General features: G+C 37.4%; 1 protein-coding gene across 1 annotated transcript in view; it reads right to left on the reverse strand.

Annotated features, from left to right (window-relative positions):
• The window catches only part of COL24A1 (collagen type XXIV alpha 1 chain), a 149,685-nt gene that overhangs the window by 10,627 nt on the left and 121,743 nt on the right, over positions 1–17,315 (reverse strand). The window contains 12 exon segments of the mRNA XM_075759848.1: positions 2,866–2,901; positions 4,492–4,545; positions 5,755–5,817; positions 6,109–6,162; positions 6,250–6,357; positions 7,848–7,955; positions 10,194–10,301; positions 11,888–11,941; positions 14,057–14,110; positions 14,217–14,270; positions 15,309–15,362; positions 17,088–17,144. Coding sequence (XP_075615963.1) covers positions 2,866–2,901; positions 4,492–4,545; positions 5,755–5,817; positions 6,109–6,162; positions 6,250–6,357; positions 7,848–7,955; positions 10,194–10,301; positions 11,888–11,941; positions 14,057–14,110; positions 14,217–14,270; positions 15,309–15,362; positions 17,088–17,144 — 804 coding nt within the window.

Below are 17,315 nucleotides of genomic sequence, written 5' to 3' on the forward strand. Positions count from 1 at the left end.
TGCAAAAGAGGAATGTGATTTGTCTTGATTCACTGTCTCCTTGCCAATAAAACCCATGTGGAAAGAAAGGTAAATATTGAATGCTATTTGTTAACTACAGTGAACTACTCTTGGGGATATTACATTTCTTAAATGCATTAAAACTTCAGAGGGCTAGATCAATTACCTTCACAAGCCTTTAAAATATAATGAAACCGTGCAGAGTGTCTTGAAAATCCTGTAAGGATGTTATAAATGCTCTTTCTTTCTGTTGCAGAGCAGCAAAATAAGGTTAAATTACACTTTTCATGGATTAAGTTAATTGCTAAATGTTTTACTGGAATGTACAGGATTACCTTTACAAATCTACTTAATTTACCCTTTGATCACATTAGAGTTTAGGTGAGAAAAGCGAGTTCATAATAACAAAAGTTCATAATAACAAAAGCAGAGAATAGAACACTTAGGTCTAGTGTGCTCTTTAATTCGTTAATCACCCAATCTGATTGCTAGAACAGAAGTTCAAAGGCCAGAACCCCAATCTTTTCCTAATACTGTCAGGTCCTGGTTTTATGTGCAATAATACATATGCTTAACTTTGAAAACATGAACAATCCCAAGGACTTCCACATTTTCCATGACTTTTGACGTTTTTGACAAAACAGAAGGCATTTTTTAACAAAAAAGTATTAATATTAAGCTTTCCCTTACCACTTTCGTCATTTTGATATTAGTCACCATATGCCATAATGGATAAAGCCTAACCACCATCCTGCAATATAATTCAGTGCAGTAGCTGCCATTAATGATTGTAAATCTAAGATAAAAGATGATAACAGAAAATTACAGATTATGCCTTATCATCTTAGCTTGTATCTTTTTTCACCTTGAGGATAGTCACACACTGGAACACATTGCCAAAAGAGATTATCCAGTTTCCACCCCTGGAAGTTTTCAAGACCCGGCTGAATAAAGCCCTGAGCAACATACACTGATCTCAGAGCTGAGTCTTTTAAACAGGAGGTCGGTCTAGAAATGCCTTGAGACCCCTTACAACCCAGATTATCCTATGACTCTATATTATAATTCATTATGTGACATGCTATGAAATAATTAAAAAAATTAAGAAAATGAAAACACACTTTCAGAAATATCAGAATTCTGAAACAATATTCCAAAATATATTTCATGTTTTTCTAAATGTCTCAATCACAGTTATATGAATATTTTGAATTGAAAAAATAATTTTGATTAAAATTTTTCAACAAACTCTGTTTCTGACTCTATCAATTTTTCTCCAGGAATAGCCTACAGGACTTTAACTTTGGTTCACCACTGACCTCAACAAGGAGACATGATTTTATATTCCATGTTTTTCAGGGGGGAAAAAAAAAAAAAAAGGACATTTCTTTCTAGCAATGAATACCGTATCCTTGACAGACAAAAAAACCCTGTAACTAAAACTTGGACTGCTACAAAAAAAAAAGTTAAAATATTTGTGATTCTAGGAAGAATGCCAATATCAATTTTAAAGGTATAAATTCAAGCTCAGAATACACAGTTGGATGAAAATAATTTTCTCTCCTTTGTATCCAAAAATAGTTGGAAAGAAATCCTTTTATTGGCTACATAAACTAATGCCACTGTGTATGATTTAAAATTAAACATTCTTCTTCCGAAGACAGTCTTAGGAGATTAGTTCATCTTGATGAATTCAAGACCTTATTTAGGAAATAACTTCTTAAACACCAGCACCAATAATGGAAACAGGTGTTTCTTGTTCACCATTTTGGATGATTTTTATTATTAAGTGCCAGCATTTTTAGCTCCATGCTGTCATAGCAATTCTTATGAACAAACAGTAGAAAAAGACAATTAAGACGGTTAATAGCAGCATGAATTAGGAAAATAGTTTTCCTCTTATTCTAAGATAGCAACGGCCTCAAGAGCATTAGAATCAAAGAAGAAAGTTCCCCAAGACACATACAGCAAGCTTAGTTCCAAGTCTTAATTCTTTAAGGAATTTTGAATATTTATGATTTATTTTTCAAAACTTTTATAAGGCAGCTAGGTTGGAATTGTACACAGGTAGCTGCTAAACCAAAATACAATAAGACAAGAGATACTAAATGATTTTAAGTGAGGTGGGGTAAGAGGCAGGGTAAGAGCAAGATCACATTGGCCAGTTACTGGAAAAGGAACTAATTATGAACCTGCCATATAAAGTAATGTCATAGGCATCAGCTATCATTGTGTTCATATCTGCGGTAAGTACGATAATTTAATGGCCTTTCATATAGCCATTATTAACTGGAGACTTTATTAGCTCTAACAATTTGTTAATCAAATCCACCATTTATTAATGTGCAAAACCTAATGTAATATTCTTACTGAAAAATGAGACACAGGAACTTCATAACCTATCAATGCTGCCTACTGCTACTACAGCTGGCATACACATCATAGGCACTCATCCTTAGCTCTAGGCCTCTCCTGAACTACTACTTCTAGACAAGATGATATAGATGTATGAACAGGCGTATGATGCATGCCGTGCTGTGAGGCACTGGAGCATCAAAACCAAATGCAACAAAGATTTTTTTCTTTTAGATCTGAACCGGGACAGATTTGGAATATGTGACTGCTATATGATCACGGGCTATACTACCTGACTGCACACACCAACTGGGCATATCTGCATGAGTCATCTTGAACACGAAAAGGTCAGAGTTTTGACTCATACTACCAGCTCTCTTGGCCAGTGCTATCCAGGAGCACAACACAACTGTTTGGTGTTCAGGGCATGCAAGAGTACATTCAGCGTAACAAAGGAATAGTTTTTCCACTGCCAAAAAAAATGGAAGCACAAAAGTTGTTTCATCTTACCATTTCACCCCTTGTGCCCTTTTCACCTCTTGGTCCCTGTAAGAAAGAGAAGCTGTTAATGCAGTATGCGTTCTAGCCACCTCGGACTGAAATAAGCAGATTAATAGCCGTGAGAGTTATACTGCTTACATGCAAACTCCAGTCTCATCTGTGGAAGTATTTACAACTCTGGGGCTTTAATTTTCCTGTACTATTAGAAAACTAAATTACTTGAAAACATCTTGTAATTCTAAAGGTGGAAAGCTGTTTTCTTTGGATCGTAAATACGGTTTTTCTCAGTAATTTAAACTGTCAGTGTTCTCCCTGTCAATCAGCGGAATTCTCTACAATTTGATCAGTGTTTCACCATCTTAAGAGTAGAGAACAAAACTCAGTACTCTCCATCACTGAAGAAATCCATTGGTTACATATCTGGTTTTATTACCCCATTAGTTCTTCTCTCACAGTCAGATTAGACACTGTTTTTCTGTTTCCATGGCATTTTTGGCTAGTTTTGCACTTAAACTGTGTTTCCGAAGACAGTAACAATCTTACAATTCTTCTCTGGGAGAATTTTGCATCTTGATGGCAGCATTTCACAACACATAGGAGTAATCTTCAACTGTAATGCTTTCTTAATGAAAATGGCAAACTATTACATTCAATATTAAGTCTATTAAAAGCCTTCATACAAATATACACAACTGTAAAGTTTTCCTCCTGAGTGGAATTGAAAAGAGTGCAGCAAGACTTAAAGTACTGTCTTTTTCCCAACAAGTGGAAAGAATTATAGAAGGAACATTTCCCTTATCCTTTCTTTTTCACTTGTAAATATTTGTATTTATTACTTTTATTGTATATTCCTGTTATTTTTATGATTATTATTTCAATTTTAAGACATTCTCATTCACTCAAAGTCTCGTTGATCAGAGGAACTTGGGTGGTTCAAAAAACTTCTAAAACTACCTTACATGGCTGGGTGGTCTGCAGACATGAGTCAGAGCATGCCCTTGCAGAACACTGCTTGCTCTCTGGCACAGGGAGTACGACAAGAGATGGAAAGAGTGATGAGGGCAGAGGTCCCCCACTGCAGGGAACCTGGGGTGCGTTGAAAGTTGTCCAAAAGACCAAGATGATGTTTGAGTTGTAACAGGGACCTCACCAGCACCTGCAACACCCCAACAAGGAAGGGCTTGTGGGCACTCCCAGCATGCCTAGAGGAGCAATCTGGACAGTTCAGCCCAATCAACACACACGAAAAAATAAACTACATTGAAACAGAGCGTAGATACTCTCTAGATATGTCTCAGACCTAAGGCTGAGAAAGAACATCCAGGTGGTAGTTACTATGTGCTGGTTTACACCCTGACTCACCCGTTGCCCCTGTGGGCATGCCCTCTGTATACTGTACTTAGACAGAAGGCCACTGCAATGACTTTTTTGTCATTGTTTTTTGTCAGTTTTTTGTTTGGGTTACAGATGCTGGAGTTGCATATGCTATCTTATTAACATGGTATAACATGAAGATGGTCTTGCTAGTTACTATTTGCAAAGAGAAAAATGAGAAGGTTGCTAGTCGCAAAACAGATTATTAAAAATAAGGGTAGGCAAAATAACCAAATTATGCAAAAGAGAAGGGAAACTTACAGGCCTGCCAGTTGGGCCTGTTATTCCTTCTTGACCAACAGGGCCAATATATCCCTGTAAACAAGCAAAGAATTTATTAGTCCACCATGTTTTCAAAATGAAGAAAATCCTCCTGATGCATCCTGGTTTAACTTTGCTCAGCACACAGCCCAAATATCCAAAAGAAATGGTGATACACGCTTTCTGAAAATTGGGTGCACATTGCTATAAAATCAGCAAGATAATTATTTTAATAATTACTAATAGTTATGCTTGGAAAGACCACACATGTTCTTTTATGTGAAAGTTGATGCACTAAACCAGTGGAAACTTAAGTACTCTGATTACCAACAACCACATATTTATTGAGTTACAATCAACTATATCTTGAACTATATTACTGCCCACAAGTAGTCTTGTAAGACTGCCAGTAAGTGCTACTAAAATGTTATTTTTCCATTCCATTTCACTTTGAACAAACTGCTCACTTCCAGTGTTCATCTTGTACAGGAATGTTTAAGAAAAAGAAAGTAGCTATTAGAACAGGCCCCTAAAGCTGCTTCTCTGCATCTGGTTAACTGAACTAATTCAGTTCTGTGATGGCAATGGCAGCAATGAGAGAAGAACATTTTGTAGTAAGGCCTTCCTTGCTGCAACCTTTCCTCCTTTTTCACTTGATGCTGTAAGCTGGATGCACACTACCCAATATTAAAAAATGCTAAAGATGCTTCCACATTTTTGGTGAGTAGCAAAGTAGAAAGTCATGAAGGTGTCATGAAGAATGACCTAATGCAGGTTAGCAACCTTATAGATAAAAAGAAAATATTTATTAAAAAGGACTACGTATTAATCAATAATGCCTGAGCACCACTCACTCACTGCAGGCAAATTTTGACCATTTTTTCTTCTGCTGTAGGACAGTTAGACAATCGGCATTGTTGCCAGTAAGAAGAATGTTCAACCCCAATAGGCTATGATATGACAGTGATAAGAACACCTGCGTAGATGAAATTATACTAGGAGAGCCACACTTAGTCAGCAGAGCTTGCTTTTTTCCTTCAAGATTAAGAACGCGGCTCTGCTTGTCTATCTGTACCCATGTTGCAACCAGAGCAGTGTTGCCGTACAAGCAAAGGACTTGTTGGAGAGTCATAGTCTCAGAGAGAAAGGTTTGGTTAGTGGTTTACAGTCTTGTTAGTAAGAAAAAAAGATGATTCCCTAACTAAAAACATGTGTCACTTGCAAGCCATCCTGACAATCTCTTTCAAGGAGTGAAACACTTACAACTTGGCCCGTTGGACCTTTTGGGCCCAGAATTCCAACTACGCCAACGTCCCCTGCAGGACCCTGAAAATGCAAAGGAACAGTTTAATCAAACATAGACATTAGCTATCCACTTGCTTCAATTTCTTGTAATCAGTGAAAGTAAGATAATTTCTAAGAGCAGTAACAGTGAAAATACCAAGCACGCTGACCCAGTTCATCCTTGGATGTGGAGCGCACAGTTCTGCCTACAATGTTCCAACTGTTCAGATAGATCTTAAGCCATTTACAGATTTAGAACATTAGAAAAGCATAGAATTAATCAACTTTAACAATAATTTGTTCAAAATCTAACAGAAAAGAATGAGCACATACTTTTGGACCTGGGAATCCTTGAAACCCCATTAAACCTTGATCTCCATCTTCTCCCTGTAATATGAGCAGGCATCCTTACTGTTATTTCACATTGGTAACACTTGGACTGCTTGTTTTGTATCAACAGCTGTGATTACGTACAGTCTGTCCTTTCAGTCCAGCATCTCCTGCTGGTCCTTGGTCACCTTGTGATCCTGGAAGGCCTCTTTTGCCTCGCTTTCCCGGATGACCCAGAAGCCCTTTCTCACCCTGTCAATAGGAAGATATATCTTTTATTACAATTATGACAGTTATAAATGTAAAGATAGGTTTCCCGGCAGAAGCGTGGAACATGCTTTCACTCTAAGAAACAGACCCACTCCATTCATTTTACTTCCCTCAGAAATACTTCAATAATTATACATTCACTAAAATGCAAGTGTGACTTGACTGTTCCTTGACTTGGAAACATACAAAAACCATACATGTTGGATCATTTCCAGTATGGTATCTCCCAGTGCAAGCACTAAAATTCACAAAATGAAATACGGAACAGGCACGTTAGGAGTAAATTTAAAAAGTAATCCTCTGAGCAAGGCATAGTATAGTTATGAAACTCCTTGCTGTAAGACTAGAAGTTTGTATCAATTCAAATGGAAACTAGACAAGATCATGCAAGAGAAATCCTCTAAAGACTATCAATTCATAGAAACTATGTTACCGAGCTGCAATTAAGGGTGTGGATATACACCTTTCGTGCTTGCTTTGCGCTCATGCTCCTTCCTAGGTGTTACCTTTCTTCTCTAACAAAGACAGACTTGGCCTGACTCAGCATGCCCACTCTTAATACTTATTTTGCACTATGTGGTAACAGTTTTCCCTCACCTCATCTATTCCCTGTCTTTTTCAGATTGCAAGCACTTCTGAGCAGGAACTACCTCCTACAGCTCATTGTCTAGACAAAGGAGTAAAATCCAGACTGGGAGCACTGGCAATAAACACTACAAATAGCGAATACAGTTTATACTAAAATATTTTCATGAAAAGATAACAAAAACAGTATTTCCCTCCTCCAGTTTTCAAGTAACTTAAGGTTTTAAAAAACTGCTTACCAATAAAATCTCACAGAGTGCTGCAAATCATGGTTTTAGATTAAAAATCCTATTCTAAATGGAGAAAATTATCTACAATGTTTCCATTCTTTGCTGCTTCTACCACTGAAATGAGTCTAATATGAGGATATGCCAATGCTGGGTACCTGGAACTGCCTGGAAAACGGAGCACTTCCGGATTTATTTCTGACGGGGCTGAACAAGAACAATTTAAGTCCTATGATAAATGGACGTCCCAGACGTGTTTGTTAGCCCCCAAACTTTGGACTTAGACTTGAAATTACAATACTTCTCTGCTAATAGATTGCTTAGATGTTCAAATCATCCAAACTGTTCCAGCAGTTACAGAAGTTTAAAAAGAAATGTCAGGAAACATTTGGCCTTAAAGCTTTGAGTGAATAAATATAAAGTGTGTTGAATGGCTTCTGGAGTTGGGAATAGTATCTACATGGATGGGACCTCTGTTTTCAAATTACAGTTGTAGAAACAAGGTCAGCACAATTTGCAGTCTCACCCTTCAAATAAGATTTGATATCAATTACTCATGTGACTAACAGTTGCACAGTGGTTCCACAATCCCTAGATGCAGTATGAAGACTAAACAGTATCATTAAAACTGTCATTAAAAAACAAGATCACTGTGTGTACCTTTAGTCCAGGTGCTCCCATGGGCCCTGGCATGCCTGGCAAACCCTTGGGACCTCGAGCTCCAGGATAACCTGCCAGACCTGGTAAGCCTGAGTTTCCTTTATTACCCTTAACAAATTGAAAATAATTGATTACAAGCAGAACAACCAAACATGTTTTTCCAGTGTATGCTAAACCAGGCATATAACATAAAATCAAAGTCACTTAATGCTTTCTCTATATATGGACACACATTGATAGCACACCAAAATATATTATGCCTAGACCTTGAAAGACTTCTGAGAACATTCAAGAGAATCAATTGCCTCTTTGGGCTTATGCAAGGCATGTTCCCTATTTGCACCCTCCTAGCTAACCAGCTTAGGTATCAGTGATCTAGAAACAGTAAGCAATCTTCTGTCCACAGCAATAGTGCATTCAAGTATGTATGGAAGCACTCATGGACATACCAGTGACTGGTTTTACGTCCCACAAGGAATCACACAAAATAGTTCATATGAAGAGACCTAACATTTTTCCCGGACCTGAAATTTTGCATGTTCAGATGAATAGCCTTTAGCGTTGATCCCTATTTAATTCTTTTCTAACTCTATTTTGAAATATGCAGGAAGAGAGCACTAATCTCTGGTAATTACAGAAGATGACTCCTTGAGATGGTTCTTGGATGAGTGCTGTGTGATGTCTGAGGATTCCAAGCTTATGATAAGGAGCTCCTTCTGATGAAAACAAGATACTGAATTTATTCACCACAGGTGGGCTGAAAATATGGTTGAGATTCACAGTATTCATTTTTTCAAGAAGGAACTCCACATCAAGAAACAAAATGAGACAACCTGTCACAGAAACATTCAAAATTCAACATGCTTATCATACTGATAGTATTAGTATGATAGTGCACACTCTATAGGGATTCATATACAATAACTTTACCACATGAAGAAAGATCAGCACACTTGTTATGAAAAACGTATGAGAACATCAGACTATAAACAAAGGCAACTATTTTAAATGAAGAAGTATGTTACTGAGTACATGGTGATAAGTCAATTTTGACATGTTAAAAACTACAAAATGGAAATTTTCTACCATCCAAATGAATGTTTCTGTGATGTCATTTAGTAGAAATATATACATATATATCTCTTCTTTCTTATTTCATATGACATTTGGTTAAGCATTCATAGAAACAAAAGGGTTATATGAAAAAAGATTTTTATATTAAATGTGATTTTCAGGACTTTTGAATATGGTAGTGTGGCTTATAGCCTGATGGATTGATAGACTTACATAGCAAAAGCTCTGTTCTTTTTATTCATTGTGGCAAAATCAGTTACCAGCCTCTCTCTATTACAAATTGTAATGCTACTATATATTGTTAATATGGAGTAATGGTGTCGTCTTTAACATCAAAGATGACATTTTGAGTGGAAAGGCAAAAATGTAAGAATTCTTTGGGGTGATAGTCCTGAATCCAACTCCAAAGAATTTTGAGTACTTGGAAGAGGTTCAGTAGGATACTATCTGAAACTGGAGAGGCTTGAATAAGGCACATCTGCCCCCTACAGGTAATTTGTTTAATTTTCTCTTTGTTCAATCAGATTGGAAATTTATACTTGTAACAGTGCCTCAGTCGGCACCTTGATTAATTCCTAACACCACATCTAACTTTTCATCCTTTTATAACAAATACTGGTCCATCTAACTAGAACTATTGAGAAATACCATATTTGAAATCAAAGCGATCAGACTTTCAACAACAGGAACAACTAAAGGAATTTTCTCCCTCCTCTCTGGAGTGAATAAGCCCAGAGCAGTGTCACTGCTCCCAGAAGCAGGTCAGCACCCTTGGCTGCAAGCAAAGAACAGACAGAAGACCTGTTTCCAAGAATGCTTCCAGGTATCTCAGATACCTAATACTCTTTTTTCACTGTTTTTGGGCAAAGCTTCAGAATCACTTAGGTAGAGAGACATAGGTTACAAATTCAAAGACAATAAGGAAAATGTGGGATTATCTCAGAGCCTGAGAGGAAACAGTCTCAGTTGGGGTCTATGGCTCATATTCAGTAACAGAACCGTGAAGCCTCTCTGATTAAGAAAGCATTTTCACTTAGCTATAGTTGCTGCTAATGTATGCTAACAAAATAGTTCTCAGAGCACGCTTCCCTCATGCTAACTTTACATCCTGGCCAGAATATCAGGAGCAAAAGAGAAAGCAAACAAAAGAATTGGTCTAATTTTCAAGATGGTCAAGGAACTGAGAATGGTTCCTTCTGTTTAAATACCCTAACCTTAGAAAATTTGTAAAGCAAAATGACACAAAGAGAGGCAATGTGGAAAGCAACTTACCTTAGGGCCAGGCTTCCCTGCCAGCCCAGGCTTGCCAGGGTTCCCAGGTATGCCTTCTGGTCCAGGGTACCCAACTGCTCCTTTCTGCCCTGCTGGCCCTGCTTTTCCCTTGAAACAAATTCAAATCAAATATAGCACTGTTGGCTCTCTTCATCTTCACCATCGCAGAACTAGGTATCAGTCACAGTATTTCCTAAACTCTACAAAATATCAGACCCAGTGACACAAATGAATATGTTCAGAGGGAGCTCTGAGTTACGATGTTTGGTTTAAAATGCTATTGGCTCAACCTTAGACTTGCTGTGTTGTGGGATCTGAGCAACTTCAGCTGAAACCATGGGGATGACCCCTCTGTGTGCCAGGAAAATGACTGAGAGTGTTGATTCTTAAACTGAAGCAAGAAAATCTGATAAAGTCATCTATTTATCCCTGTAAAAAATCAAATCATATACCTTTTCAGCCTTCATTTAACCAGATACTCTGTATGGTACATTTGCAAATTTATGCTATTCAAATTTGAACATATCAAAAATACATACAAACTTCTAATAATGCAAGTTTGTGCTAACTGTTCCTATACTTGCATGAAAAAGCTGCATGAAAAAGCCTCATGTCACATCCACCAGAACAATGATTTTTTTTTCTTTACAGTTTTTCCCTTTACACTAACATACACTATCTTGGAGTTCTGCAATTATCTCTGTATGAATGAGTTACTCAGAAATTTAAAATATGCTAACTACAACACATTTCATTTGAAAAGGTATAGTTAACAACAGAAGAAGTGTGCCATCATAATCTTATTTCTAACCTCTGGTTGCTGAAGTATCTTGCACTTGGGACATGCTTTGAAACTTCCTCAGGTTCTAGTTTTACTGTCTTCTCCTCCTCAGTTTTTCATATGTCTTGCCAATCCCTCTTTTTCTTTGTCTGCTGAATGATACACTCTCTGCAGTCCTCCCAGAGGAAAGAGCCGAGTATTTACAAAGGACACGCAGTTCCTTGCCTTCACAAGGCTGCTCTTGCACTCTGCCCAGCAGGTACAAGCTCTGTGAAGCAGCTGCATTTCTCTGGTTACTGACAATGTTTTGATGTCAGGTAGTAAAAGTTATTTACAGTATGTGCTTGTGTGGTACTATTTATTAGGGGATCAAAATAGTCTTGATGCATTTTGTTCTTGGATATGTTTACAGAACACCTACTGCTTCCTGCTCGTTCTTCTCCCTCAGGGAGCAAGGGATGCAAGTTAACTTCTCTACAGTAACTCAAGAAAGAACATTAAAAATTCCAGGCTTCTGTAGGCTGTAGCTGTTCAAAGAACTGATGGGAGCCAGGAGTGAACAGTAGTACAGCTCTGTGCAATATAATGTGATAAGGTGCACATGGACTATAAGTCACATGCAAAAATGATCTAATTAAGTAACTTTAGAAGTGGGAAGGACCTTGTTGTTATATTAGCTGCATTTCACTTCCACGTGCTGAGTAACTGAGCATAATTCAGTACAACTTAACATAGTTTCAAAAATTAATCTTATTTTCACAGGGGTTCCTTTATACTTCCTGGATAATAAGAAGGTTCTCTAGAGTAGAGCATAAGACTTTCTGGTACCACTGGCATAACTCAATTTTGGGTTCTATTAGTTATTTGCTTTGGTTTATAACCTGAAGACAGACTGTAGAATTTTGTTACTTACAGGAATTCCAGGTTTGCCTGCCTGACCCGTTGCTCCTTTCTTCCCTGTGGGTCCCTAAAAGTTACAAATAGTTGTGAACTGACAAATGTCTTATACTCAAGACCCAAGAGCTGAGAATTGTTCCCCTGTACTACACATGTTCATACTGCCTGGCTTTGGACCAGATTATGTCCATTTCAGGAGACAGCAGAAAGTTTTTCAAGTAAAAGTGAATATATTTTTGGTAGAATTGTGTATACTTCCCCCTTTCCTGAATGGGTATAGTTTAGTTTTCAGAACTTGTTCAACAACAATAGGCATAAAAAGTTTTTTGCTATGAATCTGGCAATTTCTCCTCTATCAGCCACGTCTCTGTGAGGAAGTATGCTTTTACAGCACTTCCTGTACCTGTTAAAAACAGAAGTCCTGAAAAGTAGGCAATGTAGATGCACTGATTGTATGTGGACAAGAATACTTGAAAACAATAGCGTCACATATAGGAACTTTATTTTTGTATAAGATGTACACAAAAGATAAAATCTATGTAAAACCAGACTTTTTTTTGTCTTGACTGATCTAGGAATCTGTAGTCTTAGAAAACTGAGTGATACCAGAGAACGTTCTCATAAGTGGTTTAGTGACACAGGAGGCCAAGCACCAAGGAAGAAAATCTCAGAATGGGTCAAAAGCATCTCAGAGAATTTTGCCTATAGGATATTCTTGACAGAATATAAAGATCTATGTAATGAATTTTATACTACCTCTAAAGGATAAAACCACTCAGCAAGGACAAGAACAACACTTGTTAGCATAGATCAAGTAGAAAAAAAGCTTCCAAGATTTTCTGGATTAATTATTTTAAATACTGTTCTTAAAGCAAAAGTGATGCTAAACTACAATGCTGCAATGTTCTATAACATGCAATAAAGTGAAAAAGCTATGGTCATTGTAAGTGTAAATGTTTTATAATTGATGTAAATATGATAAAATCACCAAAAGTTTATTCTATTCCTTAATTTAATGTCTTTTTGTTAAGAAAGGCATAAAAAAGGTCCAGCAATCAGAACTGGAACATGTATATTCAAAGAACTTTATACTGGTTCCATTAAAATTTCTGAATGCATATAAAGTAAACCCAGATGATTCAGCATTGCAGTTTATGGAATTGGCTTTGTAAGGCTTGCTATAGCAGCACCAATCATGCCACTGGAGTTAAGACTGTACGAATGTTTTCACTATTATTGTTTTTGCGTAAACCTTTAGCCTCTTATGAGTTGCTCCAGGCTGGATATTGGTTCCATATTTGCAAATGGCAGTTTTAAGCTGAGGGACATTTGCAACACAAAGAAAACATTCTCCAAGGGAAAACAGAGGAATGACTGATTTTATCCTGTGCTGTGAATAGTTTGTCAAAGTAAATATATCTAAGCACATGGTTAGACTACATGCTGACAATGTCTTCACATCGTGTTTCCTTTCTGTTGCTCCCTATTCCTAATCTACTACAGATTCTTGTATTTACCTAAAAAATTTTGAAACTAAGAGTTGTGCTATTAAACTTCTCACACAAAATATCTCATTTAAGGTACTTAAAGAAATCTTTTAGCCTAAGTCTTTTTAAATCTCAAAAGCCAATGAAATTCACCCCATGGGAGAATATAAAATACTTTTGGCAATATTCAATGCACCACCAAGACGAACTATTATTTCTAAAGGAAAAGATATAGTCTTTGATCTTTTTCATGACTTGCTCTGCCATTATTCCTGTATTATTCTGCAGCAAATTCCTTATTTCCAGGTCTTTGAAAATTCAGTGCAGTGCACTACCAGGAGGCTTCATTTACAGATCGGAGCAGTGAAATTCTGGGTGTCTTCCAGAGCTAGTTTGCCACAACGAATTCCATCAAAGGATATAATTGAATATCACTCAAATGTTTCCAAAAGAGCCTCTCATAATGCTTTATATAACTCCAAAGTAAAACCATTTACCTATCAACTAATACATGTTTACTATCCCAGATCATTATGCAATTTTCCATTCTGTATTTTTATTGTCCCTGCAGGTATGGAAAAGGAAACCCAAACACTGACTTTTAGCCCTATGTAACAGTTTTCCATGGATAGTCAGTGAACAGTAAAACCATACAAATTCCAATTAAGTGCAGTTTTGCTTTATTTTTTTCTACTTACTTCTGAACCTCTTTCTCCTCTTGGTCCTTGCTCTCCCAATTCACCTGGCTCTCCCTTTGGAAAGAACATATATTAAATAAATAAAAAGAATCATTTGAATGCAGATGAAAACGCATTTTCAACAGCCAACAGAGAAATCTCACTTGTTTGAAACACTTACTGGAGGCCCCTGTTGTCCAATAGGTCCTCTAAGCCCTGGAAGACCTATATGACCCTGGGAAGCAGAAAATGCAAGATATTGCAATACAGGTCAGTTAGGATGTCATGCTCAATGAGCTATAGATTACCTTGTAAACCCCACCGTGGCAGGTGCTGAGTGGCCCCAGATTCACTGACACGACCTAAATAAAGTATGCTCAGCTCTCCTGACATCAGACCTTAGGGAGCTTTTCTTCTTTAAATTCTCTACCCCAAACTGCAAGTAGGAATTATATATTGTTTAAACCTTTCTGCGCTTCTGTAAGCACAGATCATGTTCAGTTCATTGATTTATTACAATGTCTATCTCTATTATCTGCATAACTTAAACAGGATATTCCGTGACAAGGACCATCTCTTTTGTATTTCAGGAAACAAACTGCATCAATGATTAGCATGAGTTACCATCCAATTTGTACACACTGAAAGACTGAATATAACTCATGAATAATTATTAAGATTAGATTTACAAAGAAATAGTGCTTAAATCATTCAGTATTACAGAATCACAGAATTACTTAGGTTGAAAGGGACCTCTAGAGATCATCTAGTGCAACCCCCACTTCTCAATCTGGGCCAGGTAGAAAAGGTTGTCCAGAACCATGTCCAGTCAGGTTTTGAGTGTTTCCAAGGATGGAGACTCCACCACCTCTCTGGGCAGCCTGTTCTGGGGCTCGGTTATCTTCACAGTAAAAAAGGGTTTTCTTGTGTTCAAAAGGAATTTCATGTGTTTGTGGCCTTTGCCTCTTGTCCTGTCGCTGGACGCTACTGATACAAGTCTGGTTCCTTCATCTTCATTCCCTCCCACCAGGTATTTACACACGTTAAGATCACTCAAGCTTGCTATTCGCTAGGTCATGAGTCCCAGTTCTCTAAACTTCACTTAATATGAAAGATACTCTAATTTGTTCTTAGAGCTCATCAGTGCAATGAGGCACCAGCAAGTGCATCTCTGCATACTTGTGAGATAAGATGATACTTCTGCTACATTACTCTGCATGTATGCTTATCATGTCATGTTCAAATAAAAAGAATAAAAAGCAAGAGGTATTACCTTGTAGCCCTCATCACCAGGTTCTCCTCTATCTCCACGTTCACCATTAGGACCCTAGAGAAAACCAGAGCAAAATATAACAGCTGAACTGAAGTAATGCTGTGAAGTTCAAAAAGAAAGCTGGGATTTCTCTCAAAACAGACTAACCAATGAGATAGAACTGAGGATTACAAATATTAAAGTTAGCTTGTCTAAAGGAATAAACATTTTTTCCTAAACAAAATGCATTGCAGTCAGACAGCAGCCACTGTCTAAAATATTTAGTAACTGAAGACTAGAAGCTAAAAGATAGATCTTACATGGGCATAAACAAAACAGGAGTATTGACCTCAGTAGAGCTTCTCCAGGTTTATATCCATATATATATATATACACACACGATATTTGAATTAAAAACCTCCACGAATAAATGAAGAGACTTTGTTTTCAAGATATACGCGGAAAACTCTTGCAGCTTCTGTAAGACAACACACGAAAAATGGAGTTCTTTTCTGAAATTACTTGTACTCAGAATCTGCTTTAATTTTTAAGTCCGTGCTAATAAAAAGGCAATTTCAATCCCTCAGCATGCCTCACATATATGAGACCTGCACAGGAGCAGAAAGAACGGCATGATTTTTGAGAGTCATGTGGTTCTTCTGGCTGCATTTGGACACCTCACTGGCTCTACTTTAAGGAAAGGCCCTTAATCCAATCCCACAAGAAATGGGATTTTTCCCTAGAATTTTAACTCTCATTGCAGCAAACAGACCAAATCTCAGTCAAAGGAAAAATGATGGGATAGGGAATCATGCCCATAGAAAACAATAATGGCTAAGACTTTCCAAAAGATACCCAGCCTATCATTAGATGAAATAATAAGGGACTGCCTTTTCCCCACCTGCCTTAAGTAAAGGCACATAATGAAAAACTGGCCAGGCATCGCTAACTGCAATGTATCTTTACAGTTTACAAATCAATAAATGAGTCACTTCTAGTGCATACCCACCAATAGATACTATTATGCAACTGCCTGTATACTCTCCAAGGTGTCGGCAGCCTCACGACATGTTTCCTAGAGGGAATCCACAAGGTGGAAAGGCCCTGCTTGCAACATTTCAGCAGTCAGCATTACAGAGCCAGTTTGACTGCAAGAGAATTGGCTGAAGCCTGTTCTCTGATGCATTTCCGTAATTAAGAACCTAGTCCAGACTCTGTCTTCAGTTACATCAGGGTCTTATAGTCCTGCCTTTTGAGGTGGTGAGGTATAAATATTAAGGTTAAGCTGAAGAGAAGTAGGCTGTACAAAAATTACTTCTGGCACAATCAGAGCCTGAACATGAAACACTTTAAGATTTTGAGACAGCTTTTTTTTTTTACCTGTTTGTAATTGCTGCAGAGAGATACCCCACATACGAGTTTAGTAAAAAAATGGTTATAAAACACAGCACACTCTGAATCAGCTAAATTAGCTTTGTAGTGATAATGAAATAAGTCAAAACATATTTGTGGTTAGTAAAGCAATTGGGTACAATGTAAAATTCTGTTCCAAAATGTGCTGGTCTAAACACAGACTAATGGCATTAGTGCAATTAAACACAGGGCGCACACTCTTAAGCAGAAAAGAGCACATGACTGCATTTTTCAGAAGGGGATTACCAATTAAAGGACCATCATTCTACATTTTTGTACGAGGGGGTACTGACTCCTGAGACAGTGATACACAGCTTCAGAAAGAGCCTGCATTGTCTCTTGTCTTGAGAGGCACTAATATAATTTTTTTGAGAAAGAAAGACCTACTGGTTCACCTATGGGCCCAGGTGGTCCAAGAACTGTATTGTCTTCACCTGGGTAACCCTAAAACAAAGATAAGTATTACAAATATTAACTTGGAAATTCAACCTTGTCTACAATGCACACATGTTCAAATGCTAATAAACACCCAGAAATCATACTGTATACACGCTAGAAGTGAACGTGACACTTATGATTTTAACACAGTGGAAATGGTAACTCCATTTTAACATG

Source organism: Balearica regulorum, chromosome 8 (genome assembly GCF_011004875.1).
Source record: "Balearica regulorum gibbericeps isolate bBalReg1 chromosome 8, bBalReg1.pri, whole genome shotgun sequence".
NCBI lineage: Eukaryota > Metazoa > Chordata > Aves > Gruiformes > Gruidae > Balearica > Balearica regulorum.